At 51.0% G+C, this 14,128-nt stretch overlaps 4 protein-coding genes across 4 annotated transcripts; 2 read left to right on the top strand and 2 right to left on the bottom strand.

Annotated features, from left to right (window-relative positions):
• Nucleotides 1-2,603: 2,603 nt before the first annotated feature.
• Nucleotides 2,604-3,360, top strand: AKAW2_30321A (uncharacterized protein; the record flags this gene model as incomplete). The annotated part of the gene is made up of 2 exons (XM_041686822.1): nt 2,604-2,742; nt 2,804-3,360. 2 exons carry the CDS (start codon nt 2,604-2,606, stop codon nt 3,358-3,360), a joined length of 696 nt encoding a protein of 231 aa, XP_041540768.1.
• A 1,251-nt stretch (nt 3,361-4,611) lies between these two features.
• On the bottom strand, nt 4,612-7,565 carry rfeF (putative transcription factor RfeF; the record flags this gene model as incomplete). The annotated part of the gene is made up of 6 exons (XM_041686821.1): nt 4,612-5,034; nt 5,083-5,150; nt 5,213-6,050; nt 6,945-7,007; nt 7,179-7,334; nt 7,560-7,565. The coding sequence occupies 6 exons, from the start codon at nt 7,563-7,565 to the stop codon at nt 4,612-4,614; spliced, it is 1,554 nt and encodes a 517-aa protein (XP_041540767.1).
• Nucleotides 7,566-9,333: 1,768 nt separating this feature from the next.
• Nucleotides 9,334-10,590, top strand: AKAW2_30319A (Gfo/Idh/MocA family oxidoreductase; the record flags this gene model as incomplete). The annotated part of the gene is made up of 1 exon (XM_041686820.1): nt 9,334-10,590. The coding sequence occupies one exon, from the start codon at nt 9,334-9,336 to the stop codon at nt 10,588-10,590; it is 1,257 nt and encodes a 418-aa protein (XP_041540766.1).
• Nucleotides 10,591-11,080: 490 nt separating this feature from the next.
• On the bottom strand, nt 11,081-13,250 carry SRP72 (signal recognition particle subunit SRP72; the record flags this gene model as incomplete). Its single annotated transcript, XM_041686819.1, has 4 exons — nt 11,081-12,302; nt 12,363-12,507; nt 12,566-12,839; nt 12,930-13,250. The coding sequence occupies 4 exons, from the start codon at nt 13,248-13,250 to the stop codon at nt 11,081-11,083; spliced, it is 1,962 nt and encodes a 653-aa protein (XP_041540765.1).
• Nucleotides 13,251-14,128: the final 878 nt, after the last annotated feature.

Here is a 14,128-nt window from a genome sequence, read left to right as displayed (position 1 = left end):
GCAGTTCCTTTGACAGGGTCCCGACCTGCCACTACTGACCGCCTGCTTCTTACAGCTCATCTCATTGCCTGGCACTTTTACTTTAGGTTTCTAAATCATGGTAGCCTATCTATTCTTATCCATCTACTTCGTATCAATCTCTCACCATGTTTATTTGGCTGCCTGCTGCAGTAACTGCCAATACTATAGTCAGTCATGATGATGAAGACTATCAGTTCTATTTTAATAGTCATCGTTCCGACACTTCCATCAAATTAGACCTTCCGTTAGCTTGAAGCTCGATGCAACAGTCTTTCTAGGGTTCAACCGATCGTAAGATACTAATCAGGCTACTTCATATCCTTCAGGCGCTCCATCAGTCTATCAGACTATGAATTGCTTTATTACAGATTGTGTATGCAAGGCGACCAGTGCAATGCTTACATGATCGATATGTTCACCATCAGTGAGCCTGCTCAGATAGTAGGAATTGTATCCATTCATTGGTATAGAAGAATGACATGCGATACACAGAGTGACACTATCCTTCTAAAGGTTATATTAAGAAGATGTGGCCACAACATACCTTGCTAGGGATGCTGGAGTACCTGTCACTCGACGAACTTGCCTCACATGAAGTTCTTCATAGTGTATGGTTTTGTCTTCCTGCATCTACGCACTGCAAGTAGATCGGTGTTGCAGTCAGCCACCCTTGTCAGTATACCGCGGAGAAAACGTGCGTGAGGAGAGAGAACAGAGTGATATAGATGATGTAGACCATATATATGACGGCCATATAGATGACATATAAGTATCGCTCGATACAATAGTCCCAACAATTATGCGGATCCTATTCGATCAATTGGATAATTCGCTTCCCCTTCCATCCATATCCCAGAGACCTCGGAATTAAGAAAGAAATGATGTAAAGAAGTACACAACGACCATGCTAATGCTCCGAGTCGGGACATTCATTCTTCGGCTTTTTACATTATTTGAATGTATTTTCTCACCGTCATATCCATGCACGTGAAAGGAAAAAATAAATATTGGGGAGCCAGACAGTCGAAGACAATGGTAATTCCTCTGCCCCACCCCTCAACAAGTCCATCAAGTTGTACAAACCACCCCAGACCGCTTCCTTATTAATGGATAGATGTGTCCTATAGCAACTCGTGATTCTCAGGTAGCACCACATGCAAGGCATCTACATTCCAAAGAACCTATAGGGGACATGATAGGCATCATGGAACTGTCGAACCGTGACCAAGTAGACTGAAACATGTTAACCCATGTATGGAAGAGGATAGAAACTTTAACTTCTAATACAGCTTTCTCTTTGAAAGAAACTACTGTCTTACATAGAGGTAATTACAAGAGCATATTCATAGATCAACCTATTGGCAGCTGTTGAGGCCACAGAGCAGAGTATATATATAGAGTTCATTCATTTTTATAAGACAGCCTTCATACTTCATGATATCACCATTAACATACTGTTGTCCTTAGAATGCCTACCGACACATTAGTACCTCTAAATATCATAAGCCATACAATCATACCATTCCTTAGTTCCCGGATCCTTTACAAGCAGCAACCTTATATAGCAGAGAGATGTCCTGGGATATACCATGACTCATACCTATTGCAAGTATTGTAAGAATAGTAGCCCTTACATCTACCTTGCAGGAAATGAACGTTCAATTTGCAAAGGAATCGTTTATTGTAGTGCAAATCAATCATGGTTCAAGTATAATAGACCACATATCGCTGCTTGATATAATACCTCAACTTATCTCCACGAATATGATTACCGGTCTCTACTTTACTAGAATCCTTTTTTTCCCCTCACTAGACCCCATCGTCTTCTAGTATCTTAATCCTGTTGATATAGCCGACCTGGTAGCCAGTGATATGTCTATACCAGCGGAATGCACCGTTCTCGTGGTCGGCGGTGGCCCAGGAGGATCATATGCCGCATCTGTGCTTGCCAGAGAAGGAATTGATACCGTATTGTTGGAAGCCGATTTTTTTCCCAAGGTCAATTGAGATTCCAGCTTTTAAAAACTCACCTTTCACTTTAAAGGCCTACTTCTGACTGTCTCGTCGTAGATACCACATTGGGGAAAGCATGCTGCCATCTCTGAGGCATTTCTTAGAATTCAACGGTGCATTACCTGAATTTGAAGCTCATGGATTTAACATGAAGGTAAGACTATGTCGCCTGATGACTCTGTCTAGTGACTAGTTGACTCCTGTGTAGAAGGGGGCAGCGTTTAAGTTCAACAGCAAGCCACCAGGATGTATGTTGTTACACCACCCCCGATAAGGCGCTTTTTAAAGGGCAATTAGATACCGATTTTCTCAAGGCCGGAGGCCCTCATAACTACACTTGAAATGTGTTACGATCCGAGGCAGACAGCATACTGTTCCATTATGCCGGAGAGTGCGGTTGTAAAACTTTTGATGGCGTGAAGGTCACTTCCTTAGAGTTTCGAGCGACTGAGCCGTCAGTAAACGGCAACGTTGGCTTCCTCGAGTCTGCATCTTGGACACGAAGAGACAAAAGCACCGGGAGCATCCAATTTGAATATCTGGTGGACGCAAGCGGGCGAGCCGGATTAATGAGCACGAAGTATTTGAAAGATCGACGGTACAACGAAGGGCTGAAAAACACGGCCATATGGGGCTACTTCAAAAACGCTGCAACATATGGTGTAGGCACCTCTATGGAAGGCTCTCCCTACTTCAGTCGCCTCGAAGGTAATTCATCGGCTTTTTAATTAGACCAGCCCAAGCAAACAGAGACTAATCAATGCTGCAGACGCATCCGGCTGGACCTGGGCGATTCCCCTTCACAACAGAACAACCTCCGTTGGTGTTGTCCAACACCAGAACAGTGTCAAGGCGAAAAAGCAAGCAATGGGATCGCCATCATCCAAAGACTACTTTCTGAGCTGTCTGCACGAAGTGTCTGGGATTATGGACCTTATAGAAGGTGCGGAGCTCGTCTCCGAGGTCAGATCCGCGTCGGATTGGTCGTACAATGCGTCATCCTATGCGGCTGCCAATGTGCGCATAATTGGAGACGCTGGGTGCTTCATCGACCCGCTTTTCTCATCTGGCGTTCACCTTGCTCTTCTAGGGGCTCTGTCTGCGGCGGCCACAATCTGCGCGTCCATGAAAGGCCAATGCAGCGAGCGGGCTGCCGGTAAGTGGCACTCCGAGAAGGTTCGCGAGGCGTACACACGCTTTTTGCTGGTTGTGAGCAGTGCATATGCCCAAATGGCCCACAAGGACCGTCCTGTACTTAATGAGCTCGGCGAGAACAGCTTTGATCGAGCTTTTGACGTATTCCGGCCGAGTAAGTCATCTGGCTGATCAGTCCTTCATGGGAGGTTCTTAGCTAAGTCTGCACTATCTAGTAATCCAAGGAATAGTCGACGCGAATGGAAAAATTGCTGAAAAAGAGGTTCAGGAGTCCATCGAGTTTTGTGTTCGTGTCCTTCAGAAAATTGATCATGAGCAATCCGGCGTCCACACAGAAAGTGCAAGAGCTGGCCACATTTTTCAACAAGACGAACTTGAGAATATGAAGCATATCATCATGAATTCAAATGAGACATTCACACTCGACAGCTTCGGGGCCGATGTCATTGATGGAATGACTGCTAACATAAAAAGAGGGTCACTGGGCCTGGAAATTGTTGGCTAAACTTGTTCACATTGAGTGCCATCGACATGTACGTCGCCTTGAACGGAATGTAGCGCAGACAACCCTCAAGCTTGGAACACTTGATTAGCAAAGCGCTGCCCTCAGACTTGGCGTCTTCATCAGACTAAAGAGAATCACTGCCTTGAATCAATAATGAGTTGATTGAACCTCTTACATCGATATTCTTCATATCAATGACGCCCATTCTTGCCCTCTTCACGATCCCACAGTTGCGGCTATACTAAGAGCCTACGGAACTGAAAGTACGTGAAATCCATCAGGATCATAGTCTAATATCTGAGACTTCTTTTCAGTAGCATAACGTGATTATGTTACTCATGGAAGTTTTTTATTTTATTTTCTTTTCGTTTTCTTTTTCTTTCCCTCCTTCTTCTTCTTCTTCTTCTTCTTCTTTTTTTTTTTTTTTTTTTTTTTTTTTCTTTTTCTTGGGGTATTCAGCATTGATCATGGTCATACTATGCAAGCGCTGTGGCGATGTTGGATGCCTGAGTTGGTGGGTACTATGCCTCAGACTCAGCGCATAAGGTGATTGGTGAGCGCACGTGATGGCTGCGGGGCGGGCCTGCTGAGAGATGACGTCGTTGGGAGGGAGATTTTGAAGATCGCAACACTGGTCCATGCCAATCCCATGTCAGTCAATGATCGATGAGAGTCATATGAGTGTGTCACGGAAGTATCATTATTCCATTGCTCAATTTTGCTTTACAATGAAGCTAATCATGTAACTGGGTCTATCCTTTCCCTTCTCCTAGCCTGCCATGCCAGCCATGTTCTCCCGCCTACGAAAATCTGCTTGCTAACGTCCGAAGAATAACAACAATCATTAAGAATAAGAGGGTTCACATTTGCGCCCCTGCCCTGCAATTCCGTCTCATAGGACAAGCGAACGTGGTCTATCAGTACCTGGGCGGCTGGGGTGCCTGGTAGGGGGAGTAGCCTCGTGGCGCTCCAGAGGACTGTCCATATCCAGGCTGGTTGGGGTGAGGAGAGGGTGCACCATATCCACCACCGTATTGCTGGCCATATCCCGGTGCTGGGGCCTGACCCTGGCTCTGGTAGGGGGGTTGGCCGTATCCCTGGCCATAGCCTGGGTTAGCGCCGTAGCCCTGCTGAGGTTGACCGTAGCTGGGAGCAGGGGGATATCCGGGTTGACTGTAGCCACCACCGTACTGTCCACCCCGGGGCGCTCCTCCGGGAGGTCCAGGAGGCCCAGAGGGAGGTCCCGACGGGGGAGCACCGGGTCCACCAGCTCCGCCAGCAGCCTTCTCATCTTTAGTGTCGTACGAGGAATCAATAGCCCCAAGCATCAATTTAGCGCACTAGAAAAGTTAATAAATTTGCAGTGGGATGTGTGAATTGGAACATACCCAGAGTTCACGAGTCAAGTACACGGGTGGCACAGCGCGTGACATTTCATCCTGTTCGACCTCAAAGTCTGTTGACAACATCAGTAAACCTGTTATGCTCGAAGGGCTCTACTAGCGTAAGTGGACTTACTGGAAGTGCAATCAATCAATGAGCCAATTCTTGGGTCTTCGTCCAGTGAGGCAAGGAAATCCCGAGCCTTGGTGTCATTGCCCACCTGCGAGAATTGGAACGAAACGGCACCCTGTCCATATTGAGTCCGAGCGACCTCGCTCACGGCGTAGCCGATAGAGCTAGAGACGCTATCAAGAGGCTCTCCGGCGGGTTGTCCATCCGTGATGGTAATGACAAGAACTGGCTTCTGCAGGCGACCTGCTCTGGCCGGGCCCACAACCATGGGATCGAGAACCTTGTTGCGCAAGCTGGTTCCCAGGGGAGTAAGGCCTTGGAAGCGGACGCGCGAAACAAGGCGGCCAACATCCTCGGCGTTGCGGATTCCATCTCCCTGCTCCGCATTGTTCATGAACCGTACCGAGATGCCATCTTCATCGAAAGTAGACGCAGCAGCAGCAACAATTTCAATGATCTGCACCAGCTGCTCCTTTCTGACGCCGCGCTCTTCGAATTCGATGGAGCCGCTGTCATCAACATAGAGGATGACGTCGAACAGAGACAGTTTCATAATGTCCATAGCCACCTCTTGGGGCACACGGAGTTCGTGCATCAGCTTGTTGACCTTTCCTGGGGCCTCGTTGGCCAGCGTCTGAACCAATCGATCCAGTCTCTCCGGGGGCCAGAAGCTCTGGAGTCGTTTCTCCTGGATAGTTCCGATCAAGAGTTGTCTGTAAGCAGCGATCTGCTGGTCGGATGCGCGGGCGGCGGGAGGAGCACCTCCAGGGGCACCGTAAGGCGCTCCCGGTCCACCAGGTCCGCCGGGGTAAGGTGCATTCTGCGGGGGGTAGGAGGGGCCCTAGACCATTGAAACACATTAGCTTGTCGGTCACACCAGTCAAAGCCAAGCAAATACGCGAGAAACACGACTGCAGATCAAGGACAAACAAATGCGGGTATCTGGGATGTAGTATGTACTTGAGAGGCTTGCTGTGGAGGATACTGCGGTCCAGGAGCTCCATAGGGCTGAGTTTGTGGCGGGGGAGGCGGGGGTCTGTTATAGCCCTGCTGTGATTGTCCATATTGTCCGGATGGAGGCTCCCTAGTACCATATGGAGGTGGTTGCGAATAGCCCTGCGGCGGTGGTGGTGCCTGAGACCCATAGGGCGATGGGGAGTAAGCCTGAGGAGCCGGAGATGCCGACGGATAAGCGGGCGCCGCGTAAGACGGTTGAGACCCTGGATAGGGCGATTGAGAACCCGAATAAGCTGGGTGCGGACCCGGCGATGGTGAGGGAACCGGCTTGTTTGGAGGGGCCGACGAAGGCGCGTAGGCTTGATACTGAGGCTGCTGCTGCTGCTGCTGCGGGGGAGGCGAAGTCGGATATGGGGATTGCTGGGCCGAACCCGGGCGTAGCTGAGGCGGATAGCCGTATTGGTTATAATAAGGTCGCGACATAGTTGAAGATGGCGTCCAGATTTTCCAGCGAACGGGCGAGGAGGGCAAGAAATAGAAAAGCAGAAGTGTGACACGGGCGCGAAGAGAAGGTTGGAGGGGCAGAAGGGGGCCACAGTGGAGAGGGAGGTGAACCCTGGCTCTCTTTCATTCGATGAGAGTAAATCTCACGATGGGAGGGAGAGGGTGACCCAGCAGTGAGGAGGGGCAGTGCCAACCGAATGAAAGCGAAAATTGGGGGAGAAAATCGAGGAAAGAAATAAGACACGAGAAAAGAGAAAAACAAGTTCTAGCTTACCGGACCACCAGATGGCGCAGGGGAGCCTTGATAAGCCTGATACTGGGGTTGTTGCTGCTGCTGCTGGTAGTGGTCGCAAAGAGATGCGTCAGCTTTTTGTGGACAGTGATAAATTGAAAACGAACTGGGTAAAGACGCCGGGGATAAAATTGAACGGTTCAAAGGAAGGACGGGAGAAGAGGGGCGGAGGGGATCACTAAAGATTTAGTTTTGCCCGGTAGGGCGGGGACTCACAGGATTACCACTAGAAGAAGGATTGTTGCCAGGCTGCAGTGCAGCTGGAGGGCCTCCAGCATAGCCTGTCGGAGGTGCGCCTCCATAAACGCCGGGCCTGTTTGCGCTCATGTTGTTGGGTGGTGGGTTTTGACTGCCGGCGATCTTGGATGCAAACTAAGAGAGGACGTGCAGGATGCAGCGGTTAGTTGGGTGGTATATTCGATGCAGCCTGCTCGAGGCTAAATAGTAGTCTTGGGATATAGTATAGTAGTAGTAGAGTATGGTCTCATGAAAGGAGAAACACAAAAACACTTTGAGGTGAAGCGGGGCAGATACGCGGGGCAGAGAAGAAAAACAAGAAAGAGCAACAGATGTAAAGGGAATATGTTGGGCACTTACCCCCATCTTGGTAAAGCAGCTGACGTCCAACTACGTAGTCAGTAGGTAGATAGTCAAAGAAGTATAGTCAGGGGGGGAAAACAATTAAATCGGGGAGAAATGGAGAAGGGAATAGGATGATGGGTGGAAAAAGGATGGCGTCAGAAGGAGAGCAGAAAACCGACGGCACTACGGCGTCACTGCCACTATAAAAGCACTGCCCGTGAAGAGATCCATCCAAGCAAGAGCTAAAGTGCTAAAACAGCTGGACTGGGACTAGCCGACCTCGGGATGACGACTGGCCCACTCCTTCCTCTTCTCACATAGACCCACTGTTGGTTTGTGTCCTGAAGCTATACCCAGCTGCCCCCTTTCCCTCACTTGATACTTCCTTATTCTACGATGGCAACCGGCAGTTATTGACCGTAGCGATGGATATCGCATAATAATCACGAATCTTTCTAGTGATCCCGAGGTTTCTAAGGAAATGTATCGGGAACTACAGATCAGTACAACTGTACTATAGCCTGTTGGAACCCTGCAGGAGTGCATTGATGTCAAAGTCTGTACAAGCCAATCGTTCATCCCGTTCCCCGCACGCCAGAAGCATTTTGGATGATTCCGTAGGGCTGATTTCATCCATTTGGCATTCTTCCTACCAGCCTCAAGGATCAGGCTAGATGAATATTTTTGTGTCCTGGCAAGGCTGGATTGCTGACAAGCCACTCTTCTCATCATATTTGAGCAGAACAGTTCCGTATACGATACTTACCTGTGCCTCACATGGATAATGGTAGTTGTCACAGCCACAGCGGATCAAGCGCAGCACATGATAACTCAATATGACTGTAGACTGACTTCACAGCAAACCCAACAAGCCATCACCATCCCAGCTGACCAAGGCCATTTCGTGCTCGGAATCACGGCTGTCATGGGATTGGGGGCCATAGTCGACCGCACCTCTGCATGCAGTAGTCAGAAATAAGCTCGCAGCGTAAAGGATCTGCCGAATCAACGATGGGCCCTCATCTCAGGCATCATCGGGGACACACAGACAGAACGCACGGATCGGCGCAGCCAAACAATAGGGCTACATCACTAGCTCGGCTGGAACAGACCAGACCAACAGGACCCCTGGCGTAGTCTAAAATAACATTTTTATCAGACCTTCTAGAGCATTTCAGAGCGTTAAGCATAAAATCAGAGAACAGAAGGTGACAGGGCAGGATGGCAACAAAAACCAGATTCCACGGGGGACTGATGTCATGCATGCCATCTCCGGTGCAGAAAAAGCTTCACATCCCTGCGACCAGGTTCGAATAACAGTAACACAAACTCTCCCTGAGGACCCTTGAAAAAGCACCCCCAGTGCTACTCTTTATCCCTTGTTTTATCTCAGACACCTCACTGCAGTGTTGCCAAATACTTTCTTCCAAGGGACTGAGTGCAGCGCACCCAGTCGGTATTATTATTACCGGGTTAACCCCCTTTGCACCTCATACATACATACATACCAGCTCACCTCACTTCCCCCTTCGGAAGACTCGTCCATTCCATCCCTCGAACGTTCGGACCATGTTCTTTTCTTCACCGTCGCTCGATCTTCAGAGCTCATCCTCGCTCTTATCCCTCCCTGACGATTGAGTTTCATCAAGTAGCACAACTGATCTACTACATACAAAACAAGTACGTGGTTTACATTCTCATCACTCTCCCTACCAAACGAAAGAAACAACAAACACTAACCTCACCATCACGCGTCTCAGCAGAACCCAAAATCCAAATAAACTAAAACATGTCCTCAACCTCAACCACCCTGCGCGTGGGAATCCTCACCGCAGACGAAGGCGCCAAAGCCATCCAAGCCATTTACCTCCCAGCCCTCCGTGCGCTTCCCACCTCGTTCCAGGTCCAAGCCATCCACGATGGCTCCAAGCAGCCCCTGTCGTACGAGACCGACATCAACGGCAACATCTGCAACGACCATGACCACCATCAGCAGCACGGCACCAGCACCAGCACCGCCATCCCAGTAGCCCCCACCCCCGATGACATCCTCACCAACCCAACCATCGACCTAGTTCTCAACTTCATGCCAAACGAGTACCACGAGACCTACACCATCGCGGCCCTCCACTCCGGCAAACACGTCATGGTCGAAACCCCGCTAAGCCTAAGCATCCCCAGCGCCAAACGCATCATCGAAGCCGAGAAACACGCCCCCAACGGCGCCAAAGTCTTCGTCGCCTGCGCTCGTCGCTACGCCCCCAGCATCGCCTCCGTCTTCCGACAAGAAGTCGCCAGTCTCGACCGCATCTACTACGCGCGATGCCGCAACATCGCAGGCCCCAGTTCCGCACACACGGCCACCGCCCCGCGCAAGCAAGTCTGGAACGAGGTGAACGGACACAGCCAACCCTTCCCCATTTCACCCCCTTCTTCCCCCTCTGACTCCATGACCGGGAAAACCCGCCCCCAGCTCCTCCAGGGCCTCCTCGGAGAAGCCTTCCTCGGCCAAGACCTCAGCAAAGAGCGCGTCGCCCTGTGCGAGTTCCTCGCGTCCCTGGGATGTCATGACCTAGGCCTCGTGCGCGATACCCTCGGCTATCCGGACGCCGTGTCCAGCATCTCCGTCAACGAACCCTATTACTCTGCCGTCTTCCACTATTACAGTGGCGGAAAGAGCGAACACGCGTTCACGCTGATGTACGAGACCGGGACCGATGCCGTGCCTCGATGCGATGCGCATCTAACCATCTACGGCGATACGAAGACCGTGAGCGTGCAGTACGGCCTGCCGTATGGTCGACGGCATGGGGTGAAGGTGGTTGTCGAGACTGTCGATGAGAATGGGGATATGAAAAGATCGGAGACGGTGAGTGCGTGGGAGGAGAGCTATCGCGAGGAGTTGAAGGCGCTGCATGCGTATTTGACGGAGGATAGGGCTGTGAAGACAACGGCGAAGGATGCGATTCAGGATCTGAGACTGTTTCAGACCATCTTCGAGCAGTATGATCGCCAGTGTGGGACTATTCGGACTCCGTTGGGTTGAATTGTTTGTCCTGTCGAGTGATCTAATGATGGAGGAGCGCATGTGTGGAGGGGAAAGGGTGGGAAGATTGCTATTGCGTTTGCCAGGCGGGGGGTCGTTGATCAAGCTGGGATTGTTTTTGTTTATGTATACTAATTACCTTGTGCATCATGCTTGTGGTTTTCTATTTACGGCACGGAGTCTAGTCGGATGCAGTTGATCCAAGGATCAGTTTTTATTATGTATCATGCATATCATTGATTATAATACGGCTCAGATTGCTACTCACGATGGAGGATTGGAGGCCGTTCACTCATCAGTGTGTGCTCTATCTAGCTACAACCCGAGACTATCAAATATCATTCCACATGCTTCGTTCTCTGCAACATGCAACAAGAACAACAACAACAACTAGATTGGTATCCTGCCAGCAAATGCGATGCAAGAACGGAGGGAAAGTGAGAAAGAAAAAGGGGAAATAAGGAAAAGCGGTGGTTATCATCTACTGCATCTACCGCTTGCCCTTCTTCTTATTTTTCTTCGAGCTAGAACCTCCACCGCCTCCTCCCTGGGCCTTCTGAGTAGGCGGAGCCGGGGACTCTTCAGCCTTTTCGTTCACCACACCACCCTGTGTGCGCTCCGCAGCGCGCTGCTTACCCTTGCGGCCCTTGGGGCGGTACGAAGACCGATCGCGAAGAGGCAGCCAGCGTTCCGGATCGGGTGTCTTGCTGGGATCGTAGTCCTTGGGCAGACGGTCCTTGCGAACGCGCTTGGTTGCGCGGTCTTCCTTGCCCTTTGCGCTTCTCTTCCGGGCGCCGGCCATGGCGGCGGCGGCGGCAGCGTTGGCCGCGGAGGAGGGGGAGATGCCGGCGTTTTCGAGGGAGGCGACGTTGACGCCTGAGATCAGGTCCGCGACGGAGGGGAGACTGTCGACCTGGGATTCTACCTTGGAGTAGTCGATGGTTGCCTGGGAGGCGACGTAGCCGGCTACGGCGAACTGGTCGGTCGAGTCTTTCTGGTAGAGGGACTTGAAGAGGTCGCCGGCTTTGGCGAGGTCGGAGCGATCGGAGGAGTGCAGGAGGGATGCCCCTGCGGCGCGGAGCAAGGAGGCTGGTGGCTCGGCCGATTGGCTCTGCCAGTAGGTTGCGGCTTTGGCGAGTTCGCTCCGGATCTGGACTTTACGGCCCTCCAACTTGTAGAGGGAGACGAGGATGCTCAAGAGGCCGGGGTTGAAGCGGACTGCTTTGTCTTGCTCGGAGATGGACTCGTCGAGCAGTTGGAGGGTTCGCTCTAGTGTTGTGATTGCGGACGTCGTGTTGCCCGCACCCACGTAGAGTTGGACGGCTGTCAGGGCAAGGCCAAGGTCCTTGGGCCGTCTGTCGAGCGCAGATAGTATACGCTTCAGGGCCTTGGTGCCTGTTTCTCCACGTGCATGAGCGGCAGCATTGTAGACTGAAAGCAGGTTGGCACGAGGTTCCGTCGAGGGGTAGCCAGATTGAGCGAGCGCCTTAGAGGTGGAGCGGATGATGCCATCGTATTTCTGAACGAGGAGGTCGGCCGAGTATGAGTTTCCCGTCGCGAGGTTATCTTGGTATTCGAAGAGCTTGTCGCTGTCGGTGGATTCGGGGATCTCGTGAAGAGCCTTGTACAGAGCGAAGGGATTGGTAGTGGTGGTGCCACGGGCAAGCGTAATGTTGGTCTGAGCGATCTTCTTCGTCGAGAGCTCGGGAATACTATTGGGTTATGTGAGCTTCCGATGTTCAAGTTCAGCCAGGGTTCTGTGACAAACATACTCGCTGACGGAAATTTCCTCCAGGACGGACTGTGCTTCCTCCGACTTTCCTTGGCGAAGCAAGACGTACAACTGCTGCACGGCAATCGGAAGAAGCTCGGCAGCCCGGTCTTCAGGAGTGAGATCCTCCGATGTACGACAGAGTTCTGTGTAAAGCTGATCAGCTACTATTCTCGTGCGCCATGCGGGGTTGAGCACACGAACCTTTAGCCCGAGTCAATAGAACTTGTCCCTGCTGGAACTCGCCCTTGGCGATACTCAAGCAAGCTGCATTATAGACCGTCTCGAACGCCTCTAGATCATCCCGCATCGGCCTGCTATGGCGTACAAACTGGGGGTAGCCCTTCCACTGCAGCTGGGCATCCGTAGCCCACGAGTTGATGCGCAAATCGTTCTCTTCGTTCGACAGGGACGCATTGTCTTTCGACAATTCTTCGTAAATCTCGGCAGCACGACGGAATTTCTCGGAACGGTAGCTCTTTACGAAAGATGAGAGTTAGGATGACCAGACAGACTATGACAGAAGATATCCGAGAGTAGATAGTCTTTTTGGGAAGTGATAACGTACGGCTTGAGCTTCCAAATGCAGCGCACCCCTCTCACCGGCGACACGAGATACCACCTCAATTGCCGGGTCCAGCTGGCCGCATTTATATAGAGCATAAGCGTATTCCAAAGCTGCTCTGTTCTTCAAGCCATCACCGGCTTCTTCGAATACTCGCAGGCAGTCCTCATAGCGGTCAAGCTTCAGCAGAGCAACTGCCTTTATGTGCTGAGCATGCAAGTCCGACTTCGACTTGGCCAGCGCGGCATTGCATGACTGCAGGACTTCCTCGTGGTCGTCAATGGATGCCCGTTGTAGCAACGAGCTCAGCGACTGGGCAGCCATAGCGGAATGTGTGTCAATTGGCGGAACGCGGAACGGGATGAGGGGCCCGACGAGGGCTCGGAGGGAAGGAGAGGTGGATTATTTATCGAGTCACAAATAAGGACATATGCAATAAGCGAGTAGTAAAGTCGGGAGTATAGACTGGCCGAGGATGATCTGGCAGGTGGCCTCCGCTGGAAGCCATGTGTGCGGGATCGAGATATTTCCCCATTGGGGAACTCTGCGCAAGTGGGTGGGGGCGCCCCCCGTAGTCCCCCCGGCTCACCATGTGACTTTGTTTCAAGGCGGAAATGAAATGAACTAAATTATGCAGTTGTCGGGGGCATCTTGACTGATCTAATGTCAAACCCGTTGTGCAACAATAAGTCCCAGTAATGGTCTAGATTACTGGCCGTTGTGCTTCACATTTTATGCCCCTTACTCACCGCGCCACGGCGTTGCTTTTGATTACTCTTCTCTGGGCAACGTTGCATGGAATTATGCAGGGGCAGATTAAACCAACACAAGCAGACAGCCTAGACGATGAGCCGTTCAGCTGGGGCAACGAAGCAACTGTATAGGAATCTTTGAAACCAAAATGTACAGAATCGATTGAAAGTATTCGTCTGCCTTCAGCCCGCACAATTAATTTGTGTACCGGTGGTACTAATTCATGCACGCAATATAAGCCCATGCTTGTACTTGACTAGTGGTGTTAATTAGCTTTGACGACATCTATTATTATCACTGCCCAAGACATAGGAACTAGACTACATATCATATCTCACGGACTCATCCGACGACGAGTGATAATGAAAATCCATCCGCTTCATCGCGATTGGCCATGGGAAATTAAAGCGACTGGAGCAAATCTCATGAGGCTGCAGTGCCGGAAAAAG

Source organism: Aspergillus luchuensis, chromosome 3 (assembly GCF_016861625.1).
Source record: "Aspergillus luchuensis IFO 4308 DNA, chromosome 3, nearly complete sequence".
NCBI lineage: Eukaryota > Fungi > Ascomycota > Eurotiomycetes > Eurotiales > Aspergillaceae > Aspergillus > Aspergillus luchuensis.
This window is presented reverse-complemented; position numbering and strand designations above follow the sequence as displayed.